The 18,454-nt window shown below is 35.7% G+C and overlaps 1 protein-coding gene across 3 annotated transcripts in view; it reads right to left on the bottom strand.

Annotated features, from left to right (window-relative positions):
- Positions 1-18,454, bottom strand: part of AFF4 (ALF transcription elongation factor 4) — a 97,838-nt gene that overhangs the window by 47,675 nt on the left and 31,709 nt on the right. For 2 of the 3 annotated variants that reach the window (XM_058736465.1, XM_058736475.1), the window contains exons 2-5: positions 15,729-15,855; positions 13,617-14,411; positions 11,806-11,850; positions 7,765-7,851 (exon numbers count right to left, since the gene is read on the bottom strand). In XM_058736465.1, coding sequence (XP_058592448.1) covers positions 7,765-7,851; positions 11,806-11,850; positions 13,617-14,411; positions 15,729-15,851 — 1,050 coding nt within the window. In that variant the 5' untranslated portion in view covers positions 15,852-15,855. The remainder of the gene's footprint in view (positions 1-7,764; positions 7,852-11,805; positions 11,851-13,616; positions 14,412-15,728; positions 15,856-18,454) is intronic. The other variant, XM_058736485.1, reaches the window with a different exon arrangement.

Here is an 18,454-nt window from a genome sequence, read left to right as displayed (position 1 = left end):
GCCTGGGGTAGACAGGAGCCAGTCCCAGGGGTGGTAGTGAAAAACACAAGAAACACATGGTGAGAATATGGAGAAAAGGGAACTCTTGTGTACTGTTGGTGGGAATGCAAACTGGTGCAGAGACTGTGGGAAGAATATGAAGGTTCCTCAAAAAATTAAAAAAAGAACTACCCTACGATTCAGTAATCACACTACTGGGTATTTACCCAGAGTACAAAAACATTAATTCAAAAAGATACACAACCCCCATGTATACTGCAGCATTACTTCCAACAGCCAAATCATGGAAGCGGCCCAAGTATCCATCAATAGATGAATGGATAAAGAACAGATGGTATATACATACAATGGAATATTACACAGCCATAAAAAAGAATGAAATCTTGCCATGTGAACAACATGGCTGGATCTAGAGAGTATAATGGTAATAAAGTCAGTCAGAGAAATATAAAATACCATATGATTTCACTCATATTTGTAATTTAAGAAAACAAATGAACAAAGAAAGGACAGACAAAAAAACCCCAGACTCTTAAATATGGAGAACAGATGCTTACTAGAGGTGGGATGGGTAGGAGGATGGGTGAAATAGGTGAAAGGGATTAAGAGCAGACTTACCATAATGAGCACTGAGTAATGTAAAGAATTGTTGAATTACTATATGGTACGTCTGAAACTAACATAATCCTATGTTAATTATACTGGAATTAAAAGAAAAATTTAGGGGTGCGTGGGTGGCCCAGTCAGTTGAGCATCCCACTTTGTCTCAGGTCGTGATCTCATGGCTCGTGGGTTCAAGCCCCACGTCAGACTCGTGTTGAAAGCTTGGAGCCTGGAGTCAGCTTCGGATTCTGTGTCTCCCTCTCTCACTCTGTCCCTCCCCTGCTTGTGTACTCCCTCTTTCAAAAATAAATATAAACATTTTTTAAATGAATAAATAAACTAAAATTAAAATTAAAAAAATTTAAAGAGAAACATTTGAGGGTAACTGATCTATTAACTGTACTATGATGATGGTTTCACAGGTTTACATGTAAGTCAAAATATAAAATTTAATTTAAAATATGTGCTGTATATTGCTATCATTAATCCTTAAAAAAATCATTTAACATACTCAGCTGTTTAAAATTTTTTTTTAATGTTTTATTTTATTTTTGAGACAGAGAGAGACAGAGCATGAATGGGGGAGGGTCAGAACGAGAGGGAGACACAGAATCTGAAGCAGACTCCAGGCTCTGAGCTGTCAGCACAGAGCCCGACGCGGGGCTCGAACTCACGGACCGCGAGATCGTGACCTGAGCCGAAGTCGGACGGTTAACCGACTGAGCCACCCAGGCGCCCCCATACTCAGCTGTTTAAAATGTAGGAAATAATAATGTATTGTGAAGTTTATAACATATAGCTAAGCAACATGTATTATAAAAGCAGAAAGAATAAAAAGAGGGAAATGAAGTTAAACTGTTGCAAGGCAACTAACCCGTATGTGAAATGACACACTGTTTTAAAATAATTGTGGTATATGATGTTGTAAACCCTTGAGCAACCACACACACACATATACACAGGTCTAGAGAACTCACACTTCCCTGATTTCAAAATTTACTACACAACTATAGTAATCAAGACAGTGTGACACTGCCATAAGAACAGACAGGTCAGTGAAAAAGAACGCAAGAGTACACAAAAATCCCTCGCATTTATGGTCAATTTATTTTCCATAGGGTGCCAACATGATTCAATGGGCAAAGAACAGTCTTCTCAACAAATGGTGCAGGGACAACTGGATACGCACATGCAAAATAATGAAGTTGGACACTTATCTCACACCAAATATAAAAATTAACTCAAAATGATCAAAAACCTAAATATAAGAGGTAAAACTATAAATTCATATAAGAAAATATAGATGTCAATCTTCATTACTTTGAACTGTGCACTGGTTTCTTAGATATGACATCAAAAACACAAACAAAAACAACAACAAAAGATAAACTGGACTTCATCAAAATTAAAAGATTTTTGGGCTTTAAAAAACACCATCAAGATAGCAAAAAAGACAACCCACAGAATGGGAGAACATTTTTGCAAATCATACATCAGACAAGGGACTACACTCTAAGGTATACAAAAAACTCCGATGAATAATAAAAAGACAACCCAATTTAAAAATCAGCAAAATATGGGATACCTGGGTGGCTCAGTCGGTTAAGAGTCCAACTTCACTCAGGTCATGATCTCACAGTTCAAGAGTTTGAGCCCTGCATTGTGCTCTGTGCTGACAGCTCAGAGCCTGGAGCCTGCTTCAGATTCTGTGTCTCTGTCTCTCTCTGCACCTCCCCCACTTGCACTCTATCTTTCTCTCAAAAATAAATAAACATTAAAAATCAGCAAAATATCTAACAGATATCTCTCCAGATAAGATACACAAAGGCCCTAGAAGCCCATAAAAAGAGTCTCAACATTACTAGCCATCAGGGAAATTAATATCAAAATCACAAGGGCAAACCACTTCACACCCACTTAAAATATCTAGAAGGGTAATAACAACTTGGCCAGGATTTGAAGAAACTGCAAGGCTCATACACTGCTGGTGGAAATATAAAATGTAGCAACCACTTTGGAAAAACATGAGGTAGTTCCTCAAAAGATTAAACACGGTTACAATATAACCCAGCAATTCTACTCCTAGGTATATAAAACCAAGTGAAAACATATGTCTACACAAGCATTTCTACACTCACGTTTATAGCAGCAATTCTCATAATAGCCAAAAAATGAAAACAACCCAAATGCCAAACAACTGATAAAAAGATAAACAAAATGTGATATATCCATAAAATGAAATATACATTTAGCCATAAAATGGAACAAAATAATGATATATAACATAAACAAATCATGCCAGATGTAAAAATATCTGGTCATAAAAGACCACATATTGTATACTTCAATTTATATGAAATGTCTAGAAGAGGCAAATGAATAGAGAAATAATGTAGAGTAGTGACTGCTTTGGGGTTAGGGTATGAGACTGGAAGATACAGAAGGGTAACTGCTAAGTAGTATAGGGTTTCTTTTGGTGGTGATGACAATGTTCTAAAATAATTGTGGTTATAGTTACATAACTACGAATATATTAAAAACCAGTTAACTGTATGTTTTAAATGAATTAACTGTATGGTATGTATGTTATGTACCTTAATAAAACTGTCACCTAAAAAAAAATTATGAATGGACTTGCATTCATAAGCCAGAACTATGAAATTAAGTTCAAAGTCTTTTGATAAACTCAAGCTTTAATTTTACAATTAAAAAAAAAAGTATACCTATTAAATAATTCCAGATAGAATATTAAAAATAATTATTCAATCCAAAAGAACCTCAAAAAAAGAACAAAGAAAGAATTGTTGGGACAAATGGAAAACAAATAGCAAATAGGACATTTAACATTGTCAGGTACATTTAATCCCTACAATAAAAACAAAAAACAAACAAAAAAAAAAACCCTACAATATCAATATCAATTACTACATTAAAAGGAAATGGTTTAAACACTCCAAGATTAAATGCTAGAGACCGGCAAACTAAAAAACCAAGACCCCAAATTATATGCTGACTATAAGAAACTCACTTCAGGGGCGCCTGGGTAGCTCAGTCAGTCAAGCATCCGACTCTTGATTTCAGCTCAGGTCATAATCTCAAGATTCAGGAGATGGAGCCTTACACTGCTATCAGCACAGAGCCCGCCTGGGATTCTTTCTCCCTCTTTCTCTCTCTCTCTCTGCCCCTTCCCTGCACATACACACCTGTGTGTGCACACACTCTCTCTCAAAATAAACATTTAAGAAAGTCATTTAAATATGAAGCCACCAATAGATTAAAAATAAAAGAATAGAAAACGTTAAACCTTGTCAATGGTAAATTAAAAGAAAGCATGAATGGCTATATACCAGATATAAAAACCAACACCTCATGATGGAAAAAAAAAAAGGGGGGGGGATCAAATTATCAGAAAGATACAGCAATCCTAAATGTGTATATACCTAATAAACAAAGCTTCAAAACACATGAACCCAAAATGGATAAAACTCAAAGAGGAAACAGAAAAATCCATAAATACAGGTGCAGATGTCAACACTCTCCTTTCATTACTTGATAGAATAGAAAGTGAGTAAAAATGTAGATGACTAATCACTCTCAACTAACTTGATTTGATATATACAGAACATATTCTATATAGTGTACATAAAGGTCACCAAGAAAGATCATATAATGGCCATAAAACATTTAATAAATTTTTAAAAATTGGTATTATATAGCATATATTCTCTAACAAGAACATAAATAAATTAGAAAATTAGTAACAAAGGGTATGTGGAAAATCCTCAAATATTTGAAAATAAAACCACATGCTTCTAAATAACCCATGGATCAAGGAAGAAGTCACACAGGAATAAAGAAATATTATGCGGGGCGCCTGGGTGGCGCAGTCGGTTAAGCGTCCGACTTCAGCCAGGTCACGATCTCGCGGTCTGTGAGTTCGAGCCCCGCGTCAGGCTCTGGGCTGATGGCTCAGAGCCTGGAGCCTGTTTCCGATTCTGTGTCTCCCTCTCTCTCTGCCCCTCCCCCGTTCATGCTCTGTCTCTCTCTGTCCCAAAAATAAATAAAAAAACGTTGAAAAAAAATTAAAAAAAAAAAAAAAAAGAAATATTATGCAATGAATGATAATACAAACAATATAACACAATTTGTGAGATACACCTTAAGTAGGGCTCAGAGGTAAACTGTAGTTTTAGAGAAAACAAGAAAGGTTTTACAATCTACTATCTAAGCCTTCATCTGAAAAAGTTAAAAGAAAAGTACTCCTGGAACCAGTATTGCACTGTATGTTACCTAACTGTAATTTAAATTAAAAAAGAAAATAAAATAAAAAAAAGAAGTTAAAAGTAAATGAAACTCACAATAAGTAGAATGAAGACAAGGAATAAACAAAGAAATAGAAAACTGAAAAAAGTAAACTATGGTTCTTGGAAATGATCAGTAAAACTCATAAACCTAGCTAGTTTAGTCAAGGAAAATGAAAAAAAGAGAGAAAATGCAAATCACCAATAAAGGGAAAAAATGACCACTAGAGATCCTAGAGGCATTAAAAGAATATTTATATTATTTACAAATAACTCTATGTCAATAAATTTGAGTACTTAGAGGAAACGGAAATTATAAAATTGACACAAGGAACAGAACATCTGAATAGCTCTTACATCTAATAAAAATTTTGAAATTATAATTTAAAAACTTCCAATAAAGACCACTATGGGCCCAGATGGCATCGCTGTTGAAGTGTATTAAAACATTCAAGGAAGAATTAATACTAAATTCCACAAACCAGTTCAGAATATAAAGATGAAGAGAACTTTTCCCTGTTCCTTTTAAAGAGCCAGCACTCCCAGATACCAAAATCAAATACAGACATTAAAGAAAACTACAAATAACACTCCCTACCTAGCTGGGCCACCACCCCCCCCCACACACACACAACCCCACGGCAAAAGATTTGAACTGGCACTTCCAAAAGAATAGTCAATAAGCTCATAAAAAGAGGTTCAACATCATTAGTCATCAGGGAAATTACAAACTAAAACTAGTAGGAGATACCGCTGCGTGCCCAGTAAAATGGCTAAAACTCAACAGACAATACCAAATGTACACAAGGATGCAGAACAAATCAAACTATCATATACTACTGAGGGATCCGAGTGGGGTGAAGTAAAAGCGTGATAAAATCACCTTGGAAAATATTAGGTTAGTATCAACTTAATATGAACTCAGCATATGACTCAGCAATTTGACTTTTTACCATATATCCCAGTATTTACCCTAGAAAAGAGAAAACTTAAGTCCACACAAAGACTTGTAAGTCACTATTTATAGATACTCTATTCTTAATAGCACAAATCTGGAAAAGACCCAAATGTTCATCAACAGGTAAATGGATACACAAATTCTGGTATTTTCATACAACACAAATAAAAAGAAACTCAGGAATAAAAAAGAACAAATTACTGATATGTTCATGAACATGGACAAATTCCAAAAATACATGCTGAACAAAAGAAGGCAAACATATATGCAAAAGAATTACACACTGCATGGCTTCCATTTATGTGAAATTCTAGAAAAAGCAAAACTTATCTGCAGCTACATGAAACATATCAGTAATTGTGAGGGCCAGTGGTGGGGGTGAGGCAGATTGCAAAGAAACGTGAGGGGACTTGGCAGTGATGGAAATGTTCTAATTATTCAAAACTGCAATTACGTTAAAATAAAAAATGGGGGTGTGCTTATGATCCCAGGAAAGGAGAAAGCTTCTTTAATAAGACATTAAAAAATAACAGCTTCGTGAAAGAGAAAATTCTACATATTCATCAAAATTAACATCTTCTGGACCACAATACTTAAAAAGACTCTAACTGGGAGATACATTTACAGCATATAGAAGAAATTATTAAATCCAGAATTCACAAAACAATAAACACAAAAAGAAATCCTCCTAAAATATTTTAAGTGAAGGATGCAAGCCAAAGAGCAGAGGAAACAGGTAAATTTATCCACACAGAAATCACATGGATGACAAATGTGTAAAGAGATGGACCCCATGAGTAATCTTGGAAACGGAATACCATCTTGCACTCAAAAGACTGGTGCTTAAAATAACAAATGGTGATGTGCATGTGAGGAATAATAGGGACTACAAGTGAGAGTACTGACTGGTACAACTGATATGGAGGGAATTTAAGAATATATATTAAATATATAATCAATAATTCTACTTCTTACTTTTCACCCAAAAAAAACCTCACGCACACAAGAAGGCATGAAAAAGATACCCACTAAAGCAATGTTTATAGAAATGAAAACTTGGCAACAACTTAGATACCAAAGTAAAATAATTCAACTAAGATACATTTATACCATGGATGCAAATAAAAGAAGTAAAATACCTCTATATGTAATATATTATCAGTATACAATAAAGATACATAATAACATGGAGAGGTCTTTCAGACCTGTTGCTGATTAAAAATATAGAATAAACTGGTGCAGAAATAAAGTACATGAGAAAGTGCTTACATGTAATGATCACATATATATGTATGTAAATGCATATGAAAAGACTTGCAAAGGTATGTATGAAAGTAGCTCCGGTAAGATGGAGGAGGCAAAATTGGGGAAAGCTATTATCAGGGGTCCTGATCAAACTTCCACAAGGAAAATATATTCTTTTATTGTTCGTGTAAATATAAATTAATGTAAAAAAAAAAAAAAAGCATATCTGCTGATTGTAGATGAGCTTGGAACTGTTGTCTGAGGAACCTCCATCCATAGCACATATTTACAGTTGCTACGTCCAATGGAAAGGAGTTCCTCAGACAGTCTGAGAAGCCTTAGCGCCTGCAGCTTAGAATACCATAACAGTTTCCAACAAACTTTGATGCCTTTTTAAAAGGATAAAAGAATAATTCTCTTCCCAATTGCCTCCAAAGCTTTTTCAAGAACTTCTTAATCCAAGTCGCTCTTGATTCCGTTATCTTGTTTTATTTTCTTCATAGCAATTATCACTATCTGAACTTATGTATTTATTCACTTATTTATTGTCTGTCTCCCACTAGAATGGGAATGGCAAGACAATTTTGAATTCATATGATTTTAGTGAAGCCATTGAGAGTTTTCTAACAGAATCAAAGACACATGTTATTTACTTACCTTAGTTGGAAAAGGAAATTTGGAAGGTTCTGTTTTGCATGGTGTATGAATAGCCGTTAGAGGGGGAGGCCATGAATGCGTCATCTCCTGAAATGTAATTATTACAGTTTGTTTTCAACCAGTTCAAGGATAAAAGTTACATAGCTAAAAACCAGATTTATATTATAAATGCTGGTTTCATGGTAGCTCCTCCAAAAGTATACATACTTGATCGGTAAGTATTAATTAAGCACAATTGTGTGCAAAGCACTATGGGGGCAGGAAACAGTAAGATAAATAATATACACTCCCTGGCTTCAAGAAGCTTGGAGTTAGGATGCCGAAACCCATGAAATGTCACAGAAATCAGCCTGTGATCAAACACAAGGCACACAGTACAATGCTACTGAGGAAGAGCCGGCTGTGAGAGCTGTGACGGGGGTAATAATAAGAAAAGGAGGTAACACTGTGTGCCTGTAATGGGCCACCTATTGTGCTGTTTTACCTGTCTGTTCCTCATTTGGTACTCACAATGATATTAGGAGGTAGATACTGTTATTACCCTGACTCTGCGTAGGATGAAGCTGAAGCACAGAAGTTGTCCATTAAAAGTCATACACGTAGTAAGTAATGGACACACAGTTGCACCCTAGGAAGTCTGGCTGCAGAACCTATTAACTGATAGGAAGTTTTGGTCAGGTGGAGGAAATCAGAAGAGAGATATCAAAAGCACATGAAAAGGAAGACAGACAAGCAAGGCCATAAGTATGATTTCGTTCAATGCCTTCTGTTTAATCATATGCCAACTATGTTCAAGTGGAGATTTGGATAAGATCACAATGTATATGTTAGAAGAGCAGGGGAAAGAGAGAAAATCAGATTTAGAATAAGGAGGGAGTGTTTTATTTCTGGCATATAGCTCAAAGTAAGCCATCAGGTAGACTGAGAAAATACAATAAATTAAAAGTGGTACAATTTTTAGGAATTTACTCTGTAGCTATACCCACATAGTTAGGTAAAAATACATGTTCAAGGGGCCTATGCTTAAAAAATGGAAACAACCTACATATCCAACAGCACAGAAATAATTACCAGACAGTCATACAATGGAACACCAACCAGACAGTAAAATGAGTAATTTTAACTACTGATATGAAATCATGTCCACAATATACTGTTAAGTGATAAATACAAATCATAGTCTATGTGCTAGTAAATGCTCATATATGAAAAAAAATCTCTAGCTACCTGTGGGCAACAGAATGACAGGAGGAGGAAGGGACACGGGCATGTGATACAGTCTATACTACCTGAACCTCATAAAACAGCCACCTGCACTGTAATGGCTCTTTATCTTCTTACAACGCTTTCATTTTCAATGGCATTTCATGTTCTCAAATAATATTACATAGTTGATTATTTCCAATATCCTACTCTAGAACATCAATTCAAAGGGTGCAATACTATCATTATTATCACCACTGTATCTGAAGGGCTTGATAATGGCAGGTGCTCAATTAGTAAGCCTTGAATTAATCTTTTTTTATTTTACAATAAACATGTATCATTTTTAGATTAAAACGTTTTTTCTTTAAGTTCATGATGGAGTTCCTAGAAACAGTAGGACTACAAATATCAAGAAAACATGAAGGCAGTCAGGACCAGAAGTTCCTTACACACTGCATACAGGGAAAGGAAACAGAAACTCATGCACTCTAGGTTTTCAGTGTGCATTTTACACTTCAAATACCAAAGTACTCTCAACAGAAAATCTATGTAACTCCATCATTAAATGTCAGAGCACCTATTAAACCCAAGGCCATGTGCCAAGCCCTGTATATACAAAATGTATAATAAATGGTCAGTAACATCAAAGAGTAATTAAATATAAGAAATCTAAGATTCCTCCAGGTATTATAATATCATGCATTTTTGAGGATGCAAGAGAAAAGATAAATGCTGTTAAACTTTTTATATACATGGCAACTGAAAAATGCACACTATGTGAGATTCAAAGGAAAGACTTATTTTTGTGATCTGATGGTCTGACATAGGGGAAAGAAGGATTTCACTGGGATTCTAAGAAAAAAATAGAATCTATATATGACTGAAGACTAAGGAGAAACATATTTCACACAAGTTTACTTTAAAAAGGTAAAAGAGCAAGTAAGTATATGCCTTAGTGAAACCAATTTGGCAAAAGTGGTGAATCAATAGCAAAAGAGGTTAGAACCGGCCTATAGAAGGTCTAGAATGTTGAAGCTGGACACTATTCTTTCTATGGGGCTTAGAGACTCACTGAAAACTTCTAAAAAGGAAATTAACTTATGAAGACAATGGATTAAAAAGAGAATCTGGTAGCAATATAGATGACAGAGGAAAAGGGAGACTCAAGGCAGAAAGGCAAAGCAAGGACTGTATATTGCAATTTTTGAAGCTCAACGTGGCAGAAATGGAAATAAAGGAATGGTATTTCCAAGGAGTATTCAAAGCATACATGTAGTTTTGTGATTAAACAGAACATGAGAGAAAATGAAGATTTTACACTTATAAGCACATGAGAATGGTAGTACCACTAATAGAAAGAAGTCTAATAAATCTGCCTTTAGACATGATGAATCTAAAAAAAAACAGGGAGAAATGCAAATGGACACACAGCTACGAGGCAAGGAAGAGACATAAACCACAACCCAAGGGAGGCTAAGCAGGAGATAAAGACTGAACTGCTAATAGTTGAAGCTATTAACAATAAAGGAAAATTAAGACAGAGCAAAAAGAAAAGGAGAAGCTAGAAAAAAGGACCCATATTTAAAAGATAAAAGGGGTACCTGGGTGACTCAGTCGGTTGAGCACCCAAGTCTTGATTTTGGCTCAGGTCATGATCCCAGGGTTGTGGAATCAAACCCCATGTCAGGCTCCATGCTAAGGATTTATTCTCTATCTCTATCTCTCTCTCTCTCTCTCTCTCTCCCTCTCTCCCTCCCTCCCTCCCTCCTCCCCAGGCCCCCTTTCCCACTCTCTCTCTAAAATAAAAAAATTTTTTAATTTTTAATTTAAAAAATAAATAAAGAGAGGAGAAGACACAAAGGTTTCCAAAAGGCAGAGAATGAGACAAGGGTGGAAGGAAATAAAAACAGTGAAGCATAGTAACAGTCAAGGGAAGGAAGAATCAGGTTTCCAGAAGTAAAAAATAAAAATTCTTTAAAACAGCAGAAACAGCAGAGAACTCAAATGAAAGCCCCAGTGAAGGGGAAGATAATGACCTTAGACAAACAGGTTCAGCAGAATGATAGAAGTATATCAAAGACTGCAGTGGGCTGAAGAAAGGAAGGAGAGAATAAAGTGGAGGCAGCAAAGCAAGTAGTCTTTCAGAAGTATCCACAGTGAGATGCACATATAGACACAAAAACTCAGGAGCTTATGCAAAAAGTACAAGTTATATGTAACTTAACAGTTTTTCTCTATTGAGCCAAAAGCAGTCACTGTCACTCATTAATTTCCTGGACTTTCTCTTTTTCCGACAGACAACTTTTTCTTTTCCCAAAAGAGGAATACACATTTTGGTCACATGTCACTTTTAAACATATTCCACTCAACACTCAAAATGAGCAATATTCAGAGGTCTTTCATTGTAGGATTTGACCAGTATGTACAGAAGAATTACAAAGCAAGTATTTTCAATGAAATGTTTTGACTGGTAATTACTGAGTTTTTTAGCACTTAAATTAACTGATCAGCCTTAGAAAGTGCAATTATATTTGCTTTCTTCCTCTTTTCAAGGCAAAGTATTAAACCTGGAATTTGCTTTACTTAAAAATGAAAAACAAACAAAACCAGTTCTTTGAGGGCAGACAGTAAACAAACCAAATGATTCAGAAACTAAGTATGAAAATAAGCAAAATAGAGTCAATTACTTTTTAAGGACATAATGAGGTTATGCATGTAAGCAATTTCCTGCTTCAGATCCTTTGAGAAATATTGGGGAGAAGAGAGAAAAAGATAGCAGAGCATCATAAATAAAAAAGACTGAAACTATAAAAAAAAAAAAAATCAACAACTTACTTTAAGAATTTCATCCACACAGCTCACATCACCAGAAGCAGATGCCTTAAGAGGAAAAGAAACACACATTAAATTTGGAGTCATTTATTATTAGATTTGTATCATTTGTTGTACAGATTTAACAACATTGCTAGAAAGTGAATTAAATTTAAAGACATATTTATTGATCCCACTACTCTAAATCACCACACTAATTAGAACCTTTGGACAAAGTTCCTTTAATGTCAATTTTTCAAGCTTTAAAAAATTTTAATCATCAACTGTACAGGATGTAAAGAACTTTGTATTTTTCAGAAGTTTTAAAAAGTCCTATCTTTCTTAGATTAGAAATAAATTTTTAAATGTTATTTTTCAGGTGAGAAACTTATCAAAAATTTAAAGTATTTATTTATATACAAAATATTCCATGATACTGAAATGTATCATTTCAAACAAAATAAAACCAATATTATTGAAAGGATACTTGTCTGGAACAGAATGGACATTTTATATAGCTTTTCATAAATTATGGAAAAGTTGTTTATTCTAAAGCACAATCAGGAATTAGAGAGCTAAAGTGTGAACTCAAATCCACCTCCAAGGATCATGTCATCTGAAGAAAGAACAAACAACCACGTCACTGTTCTCTTGCAAGGAGTGATTAGATGACACATGCCATGAACAACAGTTTCCCAAGTCCATAGGAAAAATGTTTCAATGTTCTCAAAATAGCACCTTACCTATCCTTGATCCCTTCAACCACGTTTTAAGCTATAAACTATGACTTTCAGTTACTGACACTACTTTTGAAAATTTTATTTTAAAATTTACATTAAAAGATAAAACTTCTATTTCACAATGAATGCTCAATTTCTTTGGTTATTCTGATGCTTGGTATACAGTTATAATGCTGTAAATTTCAAACCACCACTATGAATTTAGAGCAGCTGCCTCAAACCTTTTAAGTTTAACCAGAGAAAAGATCATGGAAACCAAACCACACAACATTACCAACTGGATGAATCCTCAAAAATCTTAACATTCCCTACAAGGAACCACTGCCCACATCTCATTCATGAGTATCACAATGAGAAAACAAGTTAATTTTTTTAAACACAATATGTATTATTTCATACAATCAAAAGGAGGAAATCTAAGATATTGATCTCACAGATCGTGCTTTTATTCTGTAACTGTTATTTGAATATTTCAAAATAGTGAATGGCATTTTCTCTACTGCCCAAGAGGGGAAGTTAACAGGTCTGTGGATCCACTTGAGAGTCAATGACAAGCCTTTTTTTAAACATATATACACCTTCTCATTAAAACAGAGAGGGGCGCCTGGGTGGTTCAGTCAGTTAAGTGTCTAATTCTTGATTTTGGCTCAGGTCACAATCTCATTGTTCCTGAGACTGACCCCACATTGGGCTCTGTGCTAACGGCGCAATGTCTGCTTGGCATTCTCTCTCTCTCTCTCTCTCTCTCTCTCTCTCTCTCTCTCTCTGTCTCTCCCTCTCTCTGTTCCTCTCCTGCTCATACTCTCTCTCAAAATAAATAAACATTAAAAAAAAAACCCAACAACAACAGAGAGACAAACTGCTTCACAGAGTCATAACAGTAAAAGCTCTAGGGGCGCCTGGGTGATTCAGTCAGTTCAGCATCTGATTCTTGATTTCAGCTGAGGTCATGATCTCACGGTTCATGGGATCAAGCCCTGAAACGGGCTCTGGGCTAACAGCATGGACCCTGCTTGGGATTCTCTCTCCCTCACTTGCTCCCTCTCTCAAATAAACATTTAAAAAATAAATAAAAGTTTTAAATGTGTGACTTACATCCAATGGTTGGGAAGGTATTTTCAGCTTGGTAAGATGTGCTTTGCTACTGGGCTTCAGTTCGGTCATGCTGTTGCCATGGGATTGGCTACTGTAGTGCTCAGAGGACAGCTTTGGTTCCATGGACTCCTGTCCATCCATGGGCCGCACATAGGCAGTGGGTTTCTGTAACATTGAACTGGACTTTGACATCAATGAAGGTGGGAAAGACTGATTCGAATGTTGCCCACTTGAAAAAGGTACACGGGAAGGAGAATCCCAGTTTGCATCAGGGTCCCGAGGTGATTTGGAACGCTGATGTTCCTTGCTATGGTGATCATTCCCATGAGATCTGGAATGACTGGAGCTTAATGAAGAAACAGCCTGGGGTTTTCCAGGGCTGGAAGAGCGTGATTTGGAGTGTTCCGATCCATGCTGGCTTTTTTTCCGACTACTGCTCCCACTACTGCTGTATGAGTCACGGTCGTGCCTCTGGCCACTACTATTAGTGCCACCACTGCCACCTGCACTGGTCCGCTGGCTACTGTGTCCGCTCTGCAAGCCGGAGGACCGTTTCTGAGACTGAGAAGTACTGGGAGCAGGTCCTACTGGAGTCCATTTGCTACTCTGATGAGAGGTCCCATGTCTCTGTTCGAAGAAATTAGGATTCGATTTTTCATCTGCTGTTGGTGGTACTGTAGGCTTGGGAATTGCAACAAGCTTTGGTATAGATCTGTCTCCTATGAAATCCTTCATTTCATCGTAATTTCCAAGCATACTCTGAATACGACTTGATAGCTTATCTTCTTTGCTAGTCTACAAAAAAATTGCAAAATAAAATTATATAATTAGCATAACCAAAAATAAAAGATGCTTCTAAACGGACTTTCCAAACTTCAAATGCAAAGGGATTTTTCAAAGAGAAACCTCATGTCCTATCTTAAGGTTAACATCTCAAAAGCAAACTCCAAACATATAATTTTTATAGTGACAAAAAAAAAAAACAAACACTGAAAGTGAAAAACATTCATGCTAAAACACAAATATTCTAAAGGACATTGGCTTCTACAGATCTCATAAATGGCTTCTACAAACACCAAATGTTTTAAGAACAAAGTCAAACTATGTGTTATATTTATATTTCATCAGAAAAAAAAGTTTAATACACTCTCAATCTCTTACTGCAAACCCACAATGGTCATTACTGTGACAATATATACTATTACAGCCACCATACATAGCCTAAGCCTTTAAAAATGTAAGGCTAGATCAAATGAAAGCCAAAGGCAAATCAAGTATTAGAGACATTTATGTCCACTACAGCTATGTTAGAGTCAATCAGAAGTGATATGTACTGTTTTATGCAATCCCAAATCAAGTACGATGATAGCTATAAAAATAGCAATTGGTTCAATTTATTGAACGTCTCTGACAACATGCTTTTAACGTAAATTGGAATCTGTTAATTAACCACATAAAAAAGAAAGATAACTTAGTATACGGTAACAGAAAAAGGAACCAGACTGATAGTGAAAACACATTTATTCAAACATACTAATAGTCATTGATACTTAGTTTACTAAGTAAGCAAATGGCAAGAAACAAGACAGACACAAAGAATATCTGAAATGAGTGTCTTTGATTGATGTTATACCCAAAGAACCTAGGAAACAGCAGATGACGTGTACCCATTTACAAAATATTAATTTAATTCAGAAAGGTGAAATGCCTGCCCAGGATTAGTGGTAAAGCCAAGAATATAGAGACAAATGCTTGAGTTAATCCAGACCACATTTTCAAGACTATGAGATAGCAAAGGGGAGATGGAAGGAGGTATGGGTTTGATGCTAACAATATTGTTTCTTGATCTAGATACTGATTATATAAGAGTGTTCATGTTGTGAAAATTCTTTCAGCTAAAACACTTGTTTTGTGTACCTTTCTGCATGTTATACTCCAATGACAAGTTTATCCCCAAAAAGGACATTCTGATTTAGAGGAAAGGAAAAAATGTTAAATGGTATACATATTAGTAACTCTTTCCTACTATAAAAATTCAATTTTAAACACTTTCTTAAAAGGAAAACTGTCACACTACTGGCGGGGGGGGGGAACATTCAAAAGACAACTTACAACTTTGTATGGTTCAGCAAAGAGAGGAGAGCTAGGTGGGAAGGCGTCTTCGCCCTGCTGAATTTCCTGATTCCGCCTTTCCCGTTCTTTCATACGCAGCACATTTCGGTCTTCACGGTTCATGTTGCTAAGAAGAGAAACACAATCTTTGTATTATAAAAAGAAAAATTAAATGTTCTGTACTCATTTTGTGAGTTTAAAGCTTCAATCAGAGATTCCCTTTCAAGTTGCAAGTAATAACAGGCATTAGTGCGGAAGCTGGGTACTGGTAATGGTTTTACCAACTAATACCAAGTGTCTTGCATAACTATCAAGACAGGAAACACTAGCCCAGAGTATTAGGATCCACCCCATTGAAACATTTAACCTCATCAATTTTTAAAGAATTCAGCTAGCTAAAAGTCAGCTAAAACTTATGGAAGGTAGTACTTAAACCCAAATCCTTAGCATTTCCTATAAGCCTTTCATGGCTTCCTCTTCAGAAATCTAACTATTCTTTGCCATTAGAGGCACACAACCCACTCCCACCTACCACTCCCTTCCCCCAGGTATCCAGTGCTTTTCTCTACTTTGCATCTCCTTATCTTGATTCCTTTTTGTCTCAAACACAGCTTCCTTGGTGTCCATCCTTATGGCAGTTTGACCTCGCTTTGCTGTTGCTCTAGATTCCCTAAAAAACGACATTTCTGCTCTAAATACATTAATATTTCAATTAATACCTCAATAAATGGCAGGGGCACTGGGTGGCTAAGTTGGTTAAGCGTCCAACTTCGACTCAGGTCATGATCTCATAATTTGTGAGTTCGAGCCCCGCATCCGGCTCTGTGCTGACAGCTCAGAGCCTGGAGCCTGCTTCAGATTCTATGTCTCCCTCTCTCTCTGCCCCTCCCCTGCTCACGCTCTGTCTCTGTCTCTCAAAAATAATTGTTAAAAAAAAAATACCTCAATAAATGGCAAAACTGAGGCTTTCAGCAATAGAATTTAAAAATAACTTGGGTTAGTAATAGTAGTCGAAACTGTACTGAAAAAGAGTCAGTCTTTTGGGGTGGAGGGGAAAATGAGGGGGTCATTTCTACAAACATTACAGCATTTTGTATTTTCACTAAGAACAAAACAAAGAAGATGAATTAAAATTTTGTAAATGGGTACACATTATCTGTTGTTTCTTAGGTTCTCTTTCAGAGATATTTGCCTCTCCCTTGTTTCTTGTCATTTGCTTGCTTAGTTAACTAAATGTCGTTATTTATAGCAGCAGGGACTTTTGGTTAACGTAAAGGATGCTGAGCCCCGGGACAAGGTATTACCAGAGACTCTGCAACATTCTTCCCTGGGGATAGAGTAAATCAGCTATCCTGGTTTTATTTAAAGGGAGTGGGGAATCCTGGAAGAGACCAAAGGGAAAAACCAGGTTGTATGTGTAGAGCCTTTCTAGCCTTATAATTCATAAATCTAATCTAATCAGAAAATTGAAGTAAATCAAGATGGGAAATAAATTATAATTGTAAAATTAGAATGGACAGCAAAACCAATATATTCTTGAAGATTTTTATAAGTGGTCAGAACAGTGCAAGTAAACATTCAAAAATAAAACTTTGTGATTTGCACAATTTAGTATCAAAGTAAATTAATGTTCAAAAAAATATCTAAATGCTCGAAATGTGTATTAAGGTGTTTCTATGTGTACAATATTCTAATAAACTTAGACAAGAATATAAGCTATTTTGAGGTACTGAAGTAATATGTGCTTTCTTTGGTCTCCCTGGTACTTAGTACCATACAGAACCACAAAAAGTATTTGATTCTTTCTTTAATAAATACCAGAAAACATCTACACTTCAGTATTCAGAGAGCGAAACCGAAGAACATAATATTATTCTACAATACACTTGAACCAATTAATAAGTGTATATCACTAACAATCAGGTTTCAGAGAGAACGCTATAAACCTTTACACCTCTTCATATGGTGCTACAGCATATGAAGTGATCTGTATCCTAAGAGTCTAGGGAATGTGTTAAATACTAATTTCCTTACACTTCCTGAATTCGATTCCTGAAATATTTTTTTAAAAAAAGAAATGCCTTCCCTAAACCATGATTTAATTAAAGTGCTAAAATAATCATGCAAAAAACACTTGTACATTTATTACACAAATAGATATGATTCCCACAATAAAAGTCCTCCAATAATCCAATACAAAAATGTTTTCTTAAACAATGTAAGTCATCCAACTGAATATTCCTTTTAATAAGACTGCCAAGAAGCAGAACAAAATTAAATGATTGCTTATAAGAACTAATATCCCAGTTATAGCTCTTATTCTCTAATTTTTTTAAACTTTTTTTTAAAGTTTATTTATTTTGAGAGAGACAGAGAGAGCAAGTGGGGAAGGGGCAGAAAGAGAGGGGGAGAGAGAGAATTGCTAGCAGGCTCCATGATGTCAGCACAGAGTCCAACGTAGGGCTCGAACACACAAACCGCAAGATCATGACCTGAACCAAAACCAAGAGTCAGACGCTTAAGTGACTGAGCCACCCAGATTCCCTCAAATTTTTTTCTGATCAGCCTTACTTTCACATATAATTTATTGGATCCACATTTGTTCCTGTGTTTTTGAACATCAATACCTCTGCCTAAGATAAAGTTTCCCACAAACAATAATTCCTGTAATCTGAGCTCCCTTAAAATTAACATGAAATTTAAATATAAGTCAATTAGAAGTATAT

The sequence above is a fragment of the Neofelis nebulosa genome, chromosome 1 (genome assembly GCF_028018385.1).
Source record: "Neofelis nebulosa isolate mNeoNeb1 chromosome 1, mNeoNeb1.pri, whole genome shotgun sequence".
Lineage (NCBI taxonomy): Eukaryota > Metazoa > Chordata > Mammalia > Carnivora > Felidae > Neofelis > Neofelis nebulosa.
Note: the sequence above shows the minus strand (reverse complement) of the source record. Positions and strands in the feature narration are given on the sequence as shown.